This window comes from Netta rufina (assembly GCF_964035555.1).
Source record: "Netta rufina genome assembly, chromosome: 2".
Taxonomy (NCBI): Eukaryota; Metazoa; Chordata; class Aves; order Anseriformes; family Anatidae; genus Netta; species Netta rufina.
This window is the reverse complement of record NC_140124.1, coordinates 149,988,907-150,004,701: the sequence shown is the minus strand read 5'-3', so window position 1 is coordinate 150,004,701 and position 15,795 is coordinate 149,988,907. Positions and strand designations below refer to the sequence as shown.

Here is a 15,795-nt window from a genome sequence, read left to right as displayed (position 1 = left end):
GGGTGGGATGACCTGAACGTATGCAACATAGCAGGAACAAATCAGATGACTATTTATGCTGACTGGATCACTGGCAAAAACCAACTCCACTCAGAAGAAACATGTCCTTTACAGACAATCTTACCATTAGAAAAGCTGAAGTGTATTCATTAATCACAGCATGGAGGGTGGCATCATCACTGTTTGTGCCAACTCTTCCTAACAGTTTTGAACCATGAAAAACTCCAGCTCCCAGGATTTTTCAGGGAACATTCATCTATGTCCAGTAAATGTGGATCACTTGCAAAGATTTTATTGATCATGAATGCAACTGTATTTGGAGACCATGTCTATAAAGAATTTATACATATGTATGTATTTGCGTATATAGTCTTTTAAGAAAATCTAAAAATGTAATATCTTTTTCCCAAAGTTGCCTTTCATTACCAGAAAACTTATTCTTAAAACTCCATTTTAGGGGGAAAAAAAACTCATTTTTATATTATTTCTTGAAAAATTTATGCAGCAATATCATAAGATATAGTCTTCCAATAACTTCATAGGAATACTTTAGTATTTTCACTTCATGGAACATGCATGTAAGGATGTCATTTCTGGATTGCATAGCACTGACAGGGTTGCCTTCAACAAGTGCAGGGCCAGAAAGATCTTTCCTACTACTTCAGAATAATTTTGCAGGAATTTTGGCAATAGTACGTGGAATACAGATGACATGTAAGTACTGCAGTTCCACTGTGATGGATGCCCTGTCAAATAGTTCTGAGGATATAACTTTTGTTCTCTACTTTTCCTGAACTTTTTTTCTTACTTTCTTTTTATATGCACCTTTTCTTAAACTTAAAGATAAGCGTATGTGAACCAGCTTTCATACAGTACTGAAGGGCAAATATGGTTTTTGGTCATTTTCATCTGAATGGATGTTCTTTTTCTCCCTCTCTCTCTTTTTTGTAATAGGGATTAGCCATGGCTCTGTCGTAGCAGGAGTTATCGGTGCTAAGAAACCGCAATATGATATCTGGGGCAAAACAGTTAATTTAGCAAGTCGAATGGACAGCACAGGAGTTAGTGACAGAATACAAGTGCCTGAAGAAACGTATCTGATCCTGAAGGACCGAGGATTTGCCTTCGACTACCGAGGAGAGATTTATGTCAAAGGTATCAGTGAACAGGAAGGAAAAATCAAAACATATTTTCTTCTAGGAAGAGTTCAACCAAATCCTTTAATCTTACAACCAAGAAAACTGACTGGACAGTATTCATTAGCAGCTGTTGTATTAGGACTTGTACAGTCTCTTAACAGGCAAAAACAGAAGCAAATCCTTAATGAGAACAATAATTCTGGAATCATAAAGGGACATTATAACCGGAGGACTTTGCTCACTCCCGGTGGATCTGAGGCAGCAGCCCAGGCAGAGGGGGCTGACAAAACTGAATTGCCATAATCAACATTTTGTTTGTGTTCTTTTTTTTCTTTTTTTTTTTTGTATTTCTTTTATATATAAAAATAAATATACAAATAAAAAAGGTTTAATTTTTTTTAGAATAAGCGTGATTATTTTCTGGTGTGACATTTTTATGAGATTCCAGTTCATCCATTTTTACAAATGCTGCCAGTATCTCTCTCCATTTACTATTATTCACCTCTGAATGTCCAGCCACAGGAGCTGTAGGCCTCTGCTCAGCTGTGCTGGTTACCCACAAAAAAAAAGGTCAAGAATAAATCCCTGACTTAGGGGGATTTAAAACATAAATTATATAGGCAGCTAATCTTGGGAAAATAACATGCTTGCCTTGTGGAAGCAAAGACAAAAGGAGATTGAGTAGGTTCTTCTCACTTTTAGTTGTCTTCAAGTAGAGTGATATCCATCCAAATTAGTTGTCTGGTCTCCATAACAACAACTGAAAAGCTAGTCAATATAGCCAATAGATTGATGTGTGTTACCTGCCCAGATGTGAGGCTGTGGGACATAGAAGAGAGAGATTTTACCCCAGACCCACTGACTCCATTGACTGGCTGTGGGTTGTTAACAGAGATTGAAGTGTCTTGCCCACAAGGCTGCACTGCAGTCAGTATTGCATGTCGTTACCCACCTGAGCTCTAGCACCCACTCCAGGAAGTCAAGGCTCTCCTGTGGGCACTGTGCTATATGTGTCAGTACCATCTGAAGGGTTCAAATGTACTAAGATATCGTGAATGACATAAGACATAAATGGACTTGTCTGGAGTCTACAGTTAAATCTATTGTCCAGTCAAAGAATTAACCGAATTCCCCTGGTTCACTTTCCTGAGCTTAGCTCTTAACCCCATTTCCAGTCTGAATTTTTAGCAAAAGAAGGTTTCCCTCAAGCCATAAAACAACAGTGTGCTGAAGTACAACAGGAGACAAAGCTCACTGATGAACGCCTGCTCAGATACCTCAGAAGGAGGAGAAAGGCTGTGACTGAGGTTACCCCAAATGATTTGTGTGCCAGAACAGAGACAGTCCTGCTATGATGCCAAAATGGCACATCTAGGTGCTACAAACCCTGCATTAAAACAAGTACAGGGTGACTTTGTTTTAGGATAGCTTATCAGCTTTCCCCTGGAAAAAAGTAAATATATAGCACAGGTACCTATATGCATCAGTGCTATGATTCATACTGATCAGTAAAGCGCACAAATGAACCTCTCATCAAATCTGTGTGCTCAAAGGAGCTGGGCTTGTCTCAGTAAATATTATCTTTAAAATAAATCACAGATGGGAGCAGCAGAACCTGCAATCACACAGCAATCCCCAGACGAGACCCCAGACAGCCAATACAGTGCAACATATGGATTCTTGGTAAATACAGGCTTTGCTTTTTTACAGGCTGTTACACAGTCCTTAATGAAAACTGGGATATCTCAGGTGTGTCACCACTGGATTGGGCACGTTTTTATAAAGGTGGCCATTTTGGCTAAAAAATATCGATGCCTACATTATGGTTTGCTAACAAAAGAGGCATCAAAGCACAAAAATGATTAATTGTAGTATGACAAAAATAATGCTTTTCACTGTAAAACAACATAAAGAATAGGTATGCTGGGCAAAATTTGATCATCTGAATGCAGCCTTCAGAAAATAAAAATAACAAAAAAGGCCAAATAAATTCCAGAGAAAACCGTATCACTGAAGGATGGGTCTGATCACAGATATCAGAGAGCTGTCAGAAATGTTATACAAAGTGGTGAGGCTGCTCTCATTTCAAGTTGATTACTGATTTTAAGCCCTACAAATATCATCTCATTACACCATGTAGGAGCACTGTAAAGAAGAGCCCCTCAACCACCCAGGACAGTGTTGGTGCTGTAGGAGGAAGACAAGACATGGCTTATATCTGAAGCAGCTAAACTAATTTCACATTTAAAGTGGTATTTGAAGCCCTAGAAAAGGAAGTTTTGGCTGGTTTAAACAGCTCATAAAACGGCTGTCCTCTCCTCAGCTTATCTCTCTGCTGGATGTGGGTTCACTCCTCCTGGTTTTCTAGACCTTTAATTCTTGATAAACACATATCCCAGCTGAACCAGTTTTCTAATTCTCACTACTGCTACCAGCCTCTGTAATGACAATTAGCAGTGAGTGGAAAGTGTTATCTAAACAGGTTGGGAGACTGGAGACTGAGGGCACCTTCGCTGTGTCTTAGCACAGGCCTATATCTCCTACTTCTTATCCTAGACACGGATGGCTTTCTGTGTTATCCCTCTCAAAATCCCCATTAACATAACTATGTTCCCAAGCAAAATTGTCTGCTAAAGAAGTCTGAGCCTGTGTTGACCAGATAAAGAATGTGGCAAATCAGCTCATTACCATGAATAATTCTTTAGTGAGGAATTTCACCTATGTCTGTTGTAGGTAAATCCCTGCTTTGGTCTATTTGTCTACATGAGGCAGCTATTTGTCACCCCAGCAATTACACTGCCTGTTCCTTTTCCAAGTGCAATGACCTTAAAGGCTCAGCAGTGTCATTCCCCGTTGTAGCATTTGTTTTCAGAGGAACAGCAGCTACTATTTATGCACTGTCTTCTAGTTTTACTCCATGACTTCATGGTATCATTAGTGCATTCAGCTTTCCCTCACAACACTATCTTCAGGGATTCTTGTTCATACAGAACAGAATTGTTCATACAAGAAGGATCTGTAAAGCCAAAACACCTGGTTAATATCCTTTGAAGCACATATGCTTGGATAATAAAGGCGAATTGCCTTGATATTGTAGCTCCTTGGCCAAGCCAGTTAGCCAATATCGAGGACTTTGCTAGATTCTTCCTATTAAGAGGAAAAAGTTTTGGCAGAAACTCAATTTACTTTGATGTCATCTTATTCATTTCTACCTATGTGCACTACAGAGGAAAAAGAAGAAAAAAAAAAAAAAAAAAAAAAAAAAACAGCCAGCTGCTTCTTCAGAAATTCATACCTCAGTTCCTCTGACAATCTCCACGCCATAAGCTCTGCTGACTTCAATGTTTTCTAAACAAACAAGCTGAACTCCATAGCTTACAAAAAACAACATACAATCAACTGCATCAAGGGCAGTTTATGCCACCTTTGAAGTACTCATTTTTAATCATTAAAGGAGACAGAATATCGACAATCTGGATAATCATTCTGTACCGAAGTCATCATTCTGCAAAACTCCATGTGGATATTTGCAACCATTAACCCTGTACTCTAGTAAAGACCATGTGTGTTGCAAGAGTGCTTGTTTGCAGGACAGTGAACAGGTGTTAGGGTTGATTAATTTATACCATTAAACAATTTTAGTAATAACTATCCAGAAAGTTACAGTTAACTTATGATACCTATCAAGGTATCTACTATAAACTCATATTAAGACTCGGGAGAGAACAAAGCTTAGGTGTGATATCATTTAGAGGTGTGTGCTAGCTGACACAGAGCAGTTCAAAGAGCAGCTTTTGCACATACAGGGAAAATATCACTCACTGTCCTCAGCTTCAATTCATTCCTGATTATTTCACAGTACTTTGCACATTTTGAAAAACACAGAAAAAAATATCTCATTGAATCCTTCTCTCATTAGCAGAACTTCATCTGCCTTTTCCTAAGTGCTGCAGGAGTCAAGGAGTTTAGACAAACACACAGTGCAGCGATGGTGGCTCGTAGCCAAAGGGCCTGTCGCTGCGCGCTGCTGAGCTGCGACACAGGCAGCGGAGAGCCCTGCTCCACAGCCGACTTGGTGAACACACAGAGAAGTGATCAGAGGAGCAGGAAATAACCACATTAACCATCGTCAGTGGTACACGGCAAGCGTTATAATTGCACAGTCAACTTATTAACCTCCCCATGATTCCTTTTTGTGTTGCTCAAAGGCAGTGACATGATGAGGTGTTTGCGGTTTCCCCAGCTCTGAGCTTTGCTGGAGGAGGGGAAAATACAACAGAGGAGCAGTCAGCAGATGGGAGGGAAGGGGTAAATATTCAATATTCATATCTCTAGTCACTTGAAACTGCAGTTGAGTTGCTATTTATGGAATGCTTTCATTACCTCTCCTGGTTAAAGAAAAAAAATTAGTCATTGGTTTAGGTAACTTTAATAGATAAGGTCCAATTCCCCCTCCCCTAACCCCCCCCCCCCCCCCCCCGCCCCCCAATTTACATTTTTATTTTTTTGGTCTATTTTCCACTAAGTGCTTGTTTAGGTGAAGGCTGTCAGAGTTACAGAGCCATCCAGAGACTGATTCATTCAGCTCTTTTATGTAAAAATGACAGCAATGTGCAGGGTTGGTTAGACAACATCCCCTGTAAAATGCAACTCATGCTTCTTCTCATGACCCAGATCTCCCTCAGCCCAAGGTGCATTTTTTGTGATTTTTTTTTTGTTTTGTTTCCTGATGAATATGTTAATGTTGATTTTTTTTTCTTTTTTAGTATGCTGTAAAACCTGTTTCACAGGACACGGATTTTTAGAAGGTCTAGAAATCAGCTCCTCCTTCAGCTTTGCAGTATTAAAATAAAATAAGTGCCACCATTGTGACATAACAAGGGAACTAAAAAGAAATATCAGATGGTTTGCTGAAAATCTAAGGTTTTAAAACAAATTAAATATGTGTGAAATGACTTCTGATTGCAAAACCCACTCCCAACAGCAGTGACATGGGATATGCTAAGGGATATTTTCACAGTAGCAGGATATTAAGTATGATTTTAATTAACTCATCAGTTACTTAAAATAATAAAACACAACACCCTCTTCCTAATCGTTTTCCCTCACAGTGACTATTGTGACAAACTGTCAGTTTTTCAGTTTTTATAAATCACAGAGTGATTGTGCTTCATATGAATGATTGCCCCGTCCAGATGGATCCAGATCGATGCTCTAATGCTACTTTCAGGAGTCAGGACCCCTAGCCCCATCTCTGGGGTCACTTTGTATGGGCAAAACCAAGACTTGCAGTGGCATCAGCTCTTTCCCCTTGGTCTTGTTCCTGGGAAAGGTAAGAGCAGGGACTTGGGCATACGAGGAGCTGTAATTGAACATTTTTTCCATTTAAACAAGGGTGGGAAGAAGACCCCAGCATGTTCCATCCCACAAGGTGAGTCCAGATGCTGCCTTTACAGCTCGTTTTTCATTAACTGCCTGGTTAATTGAAAGGTGTTTTAATGGCTTCTCAGCAGCTTGGCCGTCCCAGACCAGCTCACAGGGTAATGAGGGCACAAGGGATATCTCCCCTGCACCGCAGCTGTCACAGCAGTATGCAGTGACCTCTTGCACCATTAATTTCTCCCTTTCCTGGCAATTAACTTGGCAGGACCCATAACCTTTCAGAAACCATTGTATGGATGTTAGAAGACAAGTTTTCATGGAACTATCTTAAAAAAAAAAAAAAACATAAATAAAATAAAACTTTTTTTTTCCTTTTTTTTTTTTTTCCTTTTTTTTTTCTTTTTTAAAATCTTTCCTACAAGGAAAAAAAAATCCACTTCATATATTCATTCAGAATTTATTACAAAACTAAAACCACACCTGTGTCCAATACTGAAAAATCAACTTAATCAAAAGCAACATTTCTTCCTCTTAAACTTCCAGACCAGGTTGATCATGTGTCCATTACAGCTTAAGGAGCCCCACCATACTGCCCTCCCAGAGATATTCAGTTCTACCTCAGAGCTATCCCACTGAAGAGATCTATATAAAGAATGTTTGCAAGGAGACCTCAGCCACCAATTCACCCAAACCTCTGCTCCTATCACTTAGAGATAGAGAAGTGGTGCAGAAGGGATTTCATGGGACTGAGAGGGATGGGAAAAAAAGAAAAATTCTCCATGAGACAAGTTCCAAGCTATTTTGAGTTTTACAGCTCAGAGTGAATATTTTATTTGCATCTTTAAACTCATGGTGAACACAGAGACCCCCACGATCACCCACTATCACCCATTGCTCCTAGCACACAGTTTCACAGGCCATACTTTCACATTTGTTGCTGCCTCCATATTTAATCTCTATTCCCATGTAAAGCATACTGACATTAGCCAGACTTGGCTGGGTGGAGCAACACATCCTTTGTATTCTCTCTTTTGGAACATCACCTAACAAACATGTCATGCTTTTTATGACAAAAAAATTTCATGGCAACAGCTGCAATGTGAACTTCCAATGACAGACACTTAGCCAGAGCCTAATCTGTATGCTTCATTTAAGAGGCCACAGATCATCCTTACAGCTCCAACCTATTCACCCCCTTTTTATACACATGCTGTAGTATTTCTTTTGGATATCATAAAGCATTAAGTCGCGGTATCCAAACAGTCAAGAAAAAATTGGTTTTGTTTCATGTTCCAAGGGTAATTTCCAATTAAAATAAGCAATTAAATAAATAAATAAATGAAATCTGACTTTGGAGTAGAGACTGGTATCCAACTAGCATTCCTCCTCTGAGGTGAGAACCATTACATCTAGACAATAACCATAATCATTTTTACTCAAGACCATCATTTCAGTTTTGGGCATCTGTTTTCTGTGTAATTGCATTTTATATTTCAAGTTCTTTCAGCCCTGGTTCATAGTTTTGTAATAGCCTTAGATACTCCTTCTTGTGATCCCTGAGACTGTCAGAGATGATTAAAATGAGTTAATAATGAATTCTGCTTGAGGTCTGTGGCAGAACTGAGTCAAGCAGTGTGGCTTATTGAAATAAAGCCTTTGCTGGAGTTAATTGATTTAATTCCAATATATGAATACTTTCATGGGCTAAAAATAGTATTTTCTGCAGAGCTCTTCAAGCTAGTGAAGAAAAGCAAAACACAAATGATGATGGGAAGTTAAATGAGGTCAAATTGGAAATAAGGCACATGCTTTTGACAGCAAACATGATTAAATACTGGAACAAACTACCATGCAAACCAGTGAATCTATTATCTCCTCAAGAGTTCAAATCAAAGTGATGGAGATCTTTCTAGAAATTATGCTTTCTTTCAAATACAAGTGCCTGGGTCCACTCATAAAGGAACAATAAGGCTTTCTACAATGTGTGAAGGCCTGAAAGGCTGACTAGATAGCTTAAGATTTTTACTTTTTAATACCATAAATTTGTCATTGTCTCTTCACCACTGAGCTAAACAAGCAAAACAGAAAGAAGCAAAATCTTCTGTCCTGGGAATGTCTCACAGCTCTTGCTGGTACTGACTGATAATGAAGAAGACAAACCTGTCCCATTTCATGCATTGATTCAGAGCCCAGAAAACCATGATTTTTCATATGTCTCCCTTTGTGGAAGCACTAGAGGTGTTGCAAAGCAGTGGCTCAGCTCACAGGCAGACACTGTACCAAACTGTTCAGCTTCCCTACCATTCATATAGCTGCTTCATTGATTTTAGCAAAAACTCTGTAGTCAAGCATCAGGAAAGAAATTGAATTGCTCCCCAGCTGCATTCCACCATTCCCACCCCACCACCTCTCACTCTGCTGTTTCTCCTTATTTGCCCTGGTGCTCAGAGCAATGCACACATTGCATTTGTTCTAAGGAAAGGCTATTAGAGACCCTGAGGAAGAGCATTTGTTTCTTAACAGAATTAGTTTTTTCACAGAGCATTTGATGAGATCTCAGGAAATCTTTGTGTTAATTCAGTGGTGTGACCTTGGCTACAATGAGGGTGCTACTACTTCCCCATATAACTGAAATTATGACCTTGAGTTAAACGGATGAAGAGTTCCATATAAACGTAGTTATTTTTTTTTTTTTTTGTCACAATGTCTCCCTGACATTTTTATATAAGCATATGATACGATGTAAGTAAGAGACCCAGCCTGACAAGATGTCTGGAGGTTTTTGTTACACAGCCAGAAATGCTTCTGCTGAATAGAAAGCATGGGATGAAGTAAAAGAATGGAAATAAAAGCTCAAACAGAGGATCTGTGGAGGGAAGAAAGGGAGGCATGTTAAATGCTCAGAAGGTATCTTCCAAATAACACAATTACCTATTTGCAACCTGTAATTCGTGATGCATTTCTCTTACTTTTCACAAAGACTGACAAGGAGAATTTTTCCCTTCCCCTCCTCCCCTGACCTGCACCATTACCTAATTCTGTCACCGAGATGAGAACAAGCTAAGTCCTAATATTTCACCTGGATTAGCAGTTCCCACCAAATGACAGAGGCAAAAGATTTGTACTGGAAAGTAACAATGGCAAAGCAGAATAAAAGACTCTGCTGCTTTGAATTATTAATAGTGTATCACCTCACTGCACATACCAATCACACTGCTCTCTTTTCTGGTGCCTCAGGAGAAAGGAACATAGTTTTCAGTGTACTTCAAGCCTTTTAAAAGTGTTTTGAGTCCACCTAGCTATTTCATACCTGGGATAGTTTCAGGGCAGGGCAGCCTTCTTAAAGACATAGAATCCTGACTAGGGGTATAACAGGAGGCTTTCACGTGGGTTATTTTGGGAAGACGTTTTCAAAAGAAGCTAAATGGAAGGAGAAGAGTTTAGTGTTCCACAGCCCTTCGAGTTCTACTTAAAAAAAAAAAAAAAAAAAAAAAAAGTGTATGATTTTCTGAGCTGCGATGCACCATGATTCTCTTCTGCTGGGTGTCTTTATGCACATTATCCCACAGTTTGTGTTTAAGCCTTTCCTAATGTATCTAAAAGCCCTGAACAGTATTTTGAGGAAGAGTAGCAGCTTCTTCAGGACAACCAGAAATTGCTTTATTGGACACCTCTTATCGGTGTCCTGGAGTCACTGTGACTCAGGGGAAACATCAGCAGGGAAAACTCAGAGGGCTGTCAGTGTTGTATTTGCTGTGTCCGAATAACTGTTCTAAAATATGACAACCTTGCTTCCTAACAAGCTTGTGGTTAAGTTGCAGTGAACTAAAGCAAATTATCTCCATAGTGCCCTTCATAGCAGCCTCCACTATGACTATTCCTCACCTAGGTAAAAAATGCTTCCTGCAGAGTCATCTTTATTTGCAACCTCTCTTGTCTGCTTATCTTTGATGAGTGAAGATTCAGGATGTGAGAACTTGCAGAGGAATCATGAATCTGTGATATTGGATTAACTAGAAAATTTAGGATTTTATTTCTATAGCAGAAGCTTACATTTTACTATTTGAAAGAATAAAGTATTTTAAACCTGAAACAAGCATAAATGACACAGCAATATGTTTTTGCACCTGCAGGAAGGATTAAACTATTGACCCAAGAGATGAAAAAGATGAAGCATGCATGGCTGACCGAGTTGCAAATTTTGACACCCAACGCAAGGAGCAGCCTTTTGGGAGATAAATCCTGCCTGCCTACTGCAAGCCTACCAGAAGCAGCTTTTGTGTAGGTACCCTCTTCACAATGCCACCACAAGGAGATGCAGGGATCTTGTGTACAGAGACATGGACATTGCTTGTTGGTGCAGTTCTTCTGCAAGTTATGTGCATGGACTCAGTATTTTACTACCTTGTGCTAAAAGCACCTAGGGCTGGATAATCTATACAAATGAGTTTAATGGTCCAGGACAAAATTAAAATTTATTTCTAACCTTGGTTACTTTAGTCTGTGACCTGAAGTATGTCATGCTAAATCCTGCAATTTCTATCCTAACCAGGAGGACAGCAAATACTTTTCTCAGTGGGACCTGCATCACATTTCTTCCAATATTCATGGAAACCTAACTCCTCCCAGATGCCTGAAGACTCCTTGTTCAGTTCAGGCTCCACTGTGCTGATGCAAATCTCAGTTATGGAGAGATGGATTGAGGATCCACGGGAATAAATGAACCCAAAGTATTACAGCAGCACCAAACAGCTCAAGTGAGACCTTTCCTCCCAAGCCAACAGCACAAAATGGTTATTAAGATTTTGTGTCTCAGACACCCCTGGGAATTTTCCTCCTACCCTGACCTTTCTTCTTGACTTTCCTTCATGATCATGATCATGGCTGGAATCAAGACTCCAGGAGCCTGGTGCTCATTACCATGGATGCCAAAGCACATTAGAGACTGTTAAAGTTGAAGAGCCTTTTCCAGAGCAATCAGATTGTAACAGATACCTTTCCAGACCTTTGTGACAACACTTGGCTGCATTACATTTAGTTGTTTGGCACTGAAACACTTGTATGCACAGTCTTAAAAAACAAATGTAGCAGATGAAACATCCCACACTTGACATTACCTGAACCCTAGTTAGAGTTCAGTGCAAATTCTTCCTTTGCTTTCAGTAAGAGAGCTGGTTCCAAGATCATCCTTATGGAAGCTATAAAGAGCCACAGGTACAGAAATAGAAAGGATGCAAGATCACATGCAAAACCTGTACATGTGCAAACACAGCCCCCAACCTGACACAAGATGAAAACTAGACACTGTTGAGTCTCAACTCAGTTTTAAGAAAATAAAGACCAAAGGGTCTAGGATGCTTAAGAGGAAGAAAGAGAGAAAGAGAAAATAACACAAGCTCCTGTTGGAAGCAGGGAGCTTGAAAAAAATAATCAGAATTTCAATAAGGTTGTCTTAAAAATGGTTTTGGAAAACAATCGCATCTGCTGACTATCACAGTCTAATTCATTAGAAAATCTGTCATACTGCTTGCAGAGGAAAGCCAGTAGCATCAGAAACATTTCCAGTATTTTCTGAGAGATCCATTTACTCTGTAATGATTGTTTAGGTAACTTGGAAATACTTTCCCTCTTTCTTGTTTTCCTTTAACATCCTTAAATAGCATTCACTTTTTCGCCAACACTGAATGTTAATGTGCAAAAAGGTCAGCTGCTTTTGTCCTCTACAGTACATCATTTTTTAAAAGAAGCTCTTAACTCACGTGGGCCTCTAACAAATAAACATCAGATGCTCTTCTCAAGCTCAATGCTCCCTGCCTGGAACAAGGAAGGCAGATATATCTAAAAATATAATGCTGTTGTATTTATAGCCGAGCAAAAAGTTTAGTGTGCAAATTAAAGCGCATGGAAATCATCTGATTTCTCTCAGTGATCACATCAGTTTTCCAGAAGGTCACACAGCATTTCTAGATTTTTCAGGCCAGCTGTAGGGCCCAAACTAACCTAGAGAGGTTTGCTATATCAGTTTGGATATATGTGGTTTTAATGTGAAAGCATCAGGCTTTGAATGAGATAGGAATTGAAATGAGTTGGGGGACAAGAAGAACAAACTTTTCTAACCTGATTTCTTTCTGGCAATCCCCAGAATCCCATTTCACTTCAGCTTGGGCAGGGGTTGTTATACTATCTCCATCCTATACACATGTGCCAGGAAGACTTAAATGAAAGTAACAATGAACAATAGCATTCAGGACATCTCTCTGCTGGGCCTCAGTAAGTTCTGAACTTATAGGACTGCAGTTATCCAGCGTATACATCTCTATTTATCCAACACACAGCACTGCAGTAGTCAGCACAGTGGCATTCCAGCTGCACAGCCAAATTGTTGTTCCCCACAGAGGTACCAATTGCCATTGACTGGGTACCTGCTGATAGCCCCTAGCAATTGCAAAATAAAACCTATTGGTTTAAAGCTACCTTCATGATGTGTTCCAACTCATAAGGTGCTAGGACCTCTGGTCAGGAGAACACAGCCCAGGTAAGTCTGTGAATGGCAACAGTCATTTGAAAGTCATCATCTGGGAAAGATAAAACTTTTTTTAGTAGTTTCTCTTTGTTGAATACATAATCCAGCACCTCCTAATGTTAAAACACATCCATATTAGGAAAAAAAAAATAAAATCCACTGTAGTTATTGTACTAGAAATCCCCAAAACATTACCCTATGTGTTATATTCTCCTAAACATTATCTTCTATAAGCCACAGGCAATGTCCAAGCTGTTTGGCTAATTCCTCCTACATTTATATTATGTCATACCAGACTCTAGTTGATTTGTAATACAGTCTGTAGTCAAAGTTGGAATCCCACTTCACTCCACTCCATATGGTGCAAATGGAGTTAGTTATCTCTTCAGTGCCCTGGGAAATGTTATCAGACACAAGACCAGGTGCAGTCACAGCTGATGAGGGGGAAGTATTCAGGAGTGGTTTTGCATTACTGCAGTGGGATTCTGCAAGATGCCCTTGGTGGTTCTCAGGTTGAATAAATCACTTCACCAGCCACTTCTGAATGTGTGTCAATAGCGAAGAATTTGCAACCAAAGGGGACAAAATGGATGGAGAGGAAAAGAAAAGAAAAAGGACTAAGTACCAGAGGGATTTGTTTGATGATGTTTGGCCTGTTCGTGTCAGTCAAAATTGCATTTCAGGTCCTTGATCATAACACAGACCTAAGGAACTGAGTTGTGTCATTTCAGATAGCCTACAAGGCTTTTACAGGCTGCTTTGTTGAGCTGACCATACACATCTGTCAAACTTTTCTCTCTCCCCATAAACAAACCCTTATAGAGGTGTTCCTGCCTGAGGAGTCTAATCCTCTTAGAGCCTCAAAAGAGACTCACATGGATTTTTGTCTGTTTTCTGTCAGCGTTAGAGGATTTGATTGATTCTTTCATTATTCTCCCAGCTAAGAATAATGGAGAGTGGCATTTTGTTTGGAGAGGTGCACATTGGCTTAAAAAACACTCCCAATCCATCTTGAAGTACCTACTCCTGATAGTAGCATGAGACAAAGATAAATGCAGGACATGGGGCCTTAGTGCCTTGTAGATGTATTGAGAAAACCACTGCACAGCTGCAGGTGGGTCCCCAGCAGGTCACAGGTTTCTTCTCACAGAGGCACATGAAGAGTGAATGTCTGTGATGAAGGTTGGAGCGCATCACTCCATGAGTGGCAGCAGACAGGACACAGTGATCATTGCTTCTACTTTGAGTCTAAACAGGGAGGTTGGAGCATGTTGATTTGGGTGGAGAGGAACCTCATGCAGTTCAACAAGGGCAAGTCCAGGGTCCTGCACCTGTGAAGGAACAACTGCATGTATCAGTACAGGGTGAGGGATGACCTGCTGGATTGCAGCTCTGTGGAAAGGGACCTGGGGGTTGTGGTGAACAACAGGTTAACCATGAGCCAGCAGTGTGCCCTCATGGCCAAGAAGGCCATTGGGATCCTAGCCTGCATCAAGAGGCATGTGGACAGTAGGTCAAGAGAGTCGATCCTCCCACTCTGCACTGCCTTGGCGAGGCCACAGCTGGAGTACTATGCCCAGTTCTGGGCTCCCCAGTACAAGAGGGGTGAAGAGCTTCTAGAGAGAGTCTAGCACAGAGCTACAAACATGATGAAGGGATAGGAGCATCTGTCCTATGAGGAAAGAGAGCTGAGCCTGTTTAGCCTAGAAGAGATTAAGAGGGGATCTCATCAATCTCTATAAATACTTGAGGGGACAATATAAAGAGGATGAGGCCAAACTCTTCTCAGTGGTGGTCAGTGATCAGACAAGGGGTAATGGGTATAAATTGAACCACAGAAGGTTTCATTGACATATGAGGAAGAATTTCTTTATGGTTTGGGTGACAGAGCACTGGAACAGGCTTCTCAGAGAGGTTGTGGAGTCTCTTTGGAGGTATTCAAAACCCACCCGTATGTGATCCTCTGTAACGTGCTCTAGGTGACCCTGCTTGAGCAGGGGCATTGGACCAGATGATCTCTGGAGGTCCCTTCCAACCTCAACCATGCTGTGATTCTGTGATGCTTCCCCTGGAGCAGACACTCAGGCTTCATTTCTGGCAATCAGCACACAGTGGAGGGATGCCCAGGTCTTACACCCATGCACAATAGCTTATGAATATGAAACTGTAGTTAATCCCCAGCCTCAACTAAATAGAAATACCATTGGTTACAGTTGTTGCTACCACATTCACTGAGTGCACCTGGCAATGGAGTGGGGTCCTGCTTTCAATAAACAAACCTGCCTCTGCATGGTCCCTCTTACCTGTGCTCTGGAGTCACCCAGAGCCCATTTTTCTGTTAGGTACAGTATAGCAGCAGTGGTAGCAGAAAACACGGCCATCCCGAGGCTACAGAATGGCTGAGATATGGGTTTATATCCAAGCTCTAATAGAGCCATTGGAAAAAGCTCTCTCTGCCTTCTGTTTCATTTATTTAGAAACTGAAACATTCAAATGGTGAAAAGCCTCCTTCATATTTTAAAGGTTATTAACATGCTGATGCCCTGGTTGCCTGCAGGATTGCAGAATACATGAATGAAAATGCAAGATGTGGCACAGAACCTCTGCTTTGACTAAATCTCTATTTGCATTCAGCACAGACACTGTGGCACACAGACGCTCCTCCGGCAACTTGAACCCGGTTAAAACACCCTGGCTCCTGTTTGAATAGTTCTCAGTAAGGCTGCCAGATGACAAAAACCCCCCAAGTGA

The 15,795-nt window shown here is 40.5% G+C and overlaps 1 protein-coding gene across 1 annotated transcript in view; it reads left to right on the top strand.

Annotated features, from left to right (window-relative positions):
• Positions 1-1,442, top strand: part of ADCY8 (adenylate cyclase 8) — a gene marked incomplete at its 3' end in the record, with an annotated part of 122,755 nt that extends 121,313 nt beyond the window's left edge. Inside the window, exon 18 of the mRNA XM_084281797.1 lies at positions 955-1,442. Within this exon, the coding sequence (XP_084137923.1) occupies positions 955-1,442 (488 nt within the window). The remainder of the gene's footprint in view (positions 1-954) is intronic.
• Between the last annotated feature and the right edge of the window lie 14,353 nt (positions 1,443-15,795).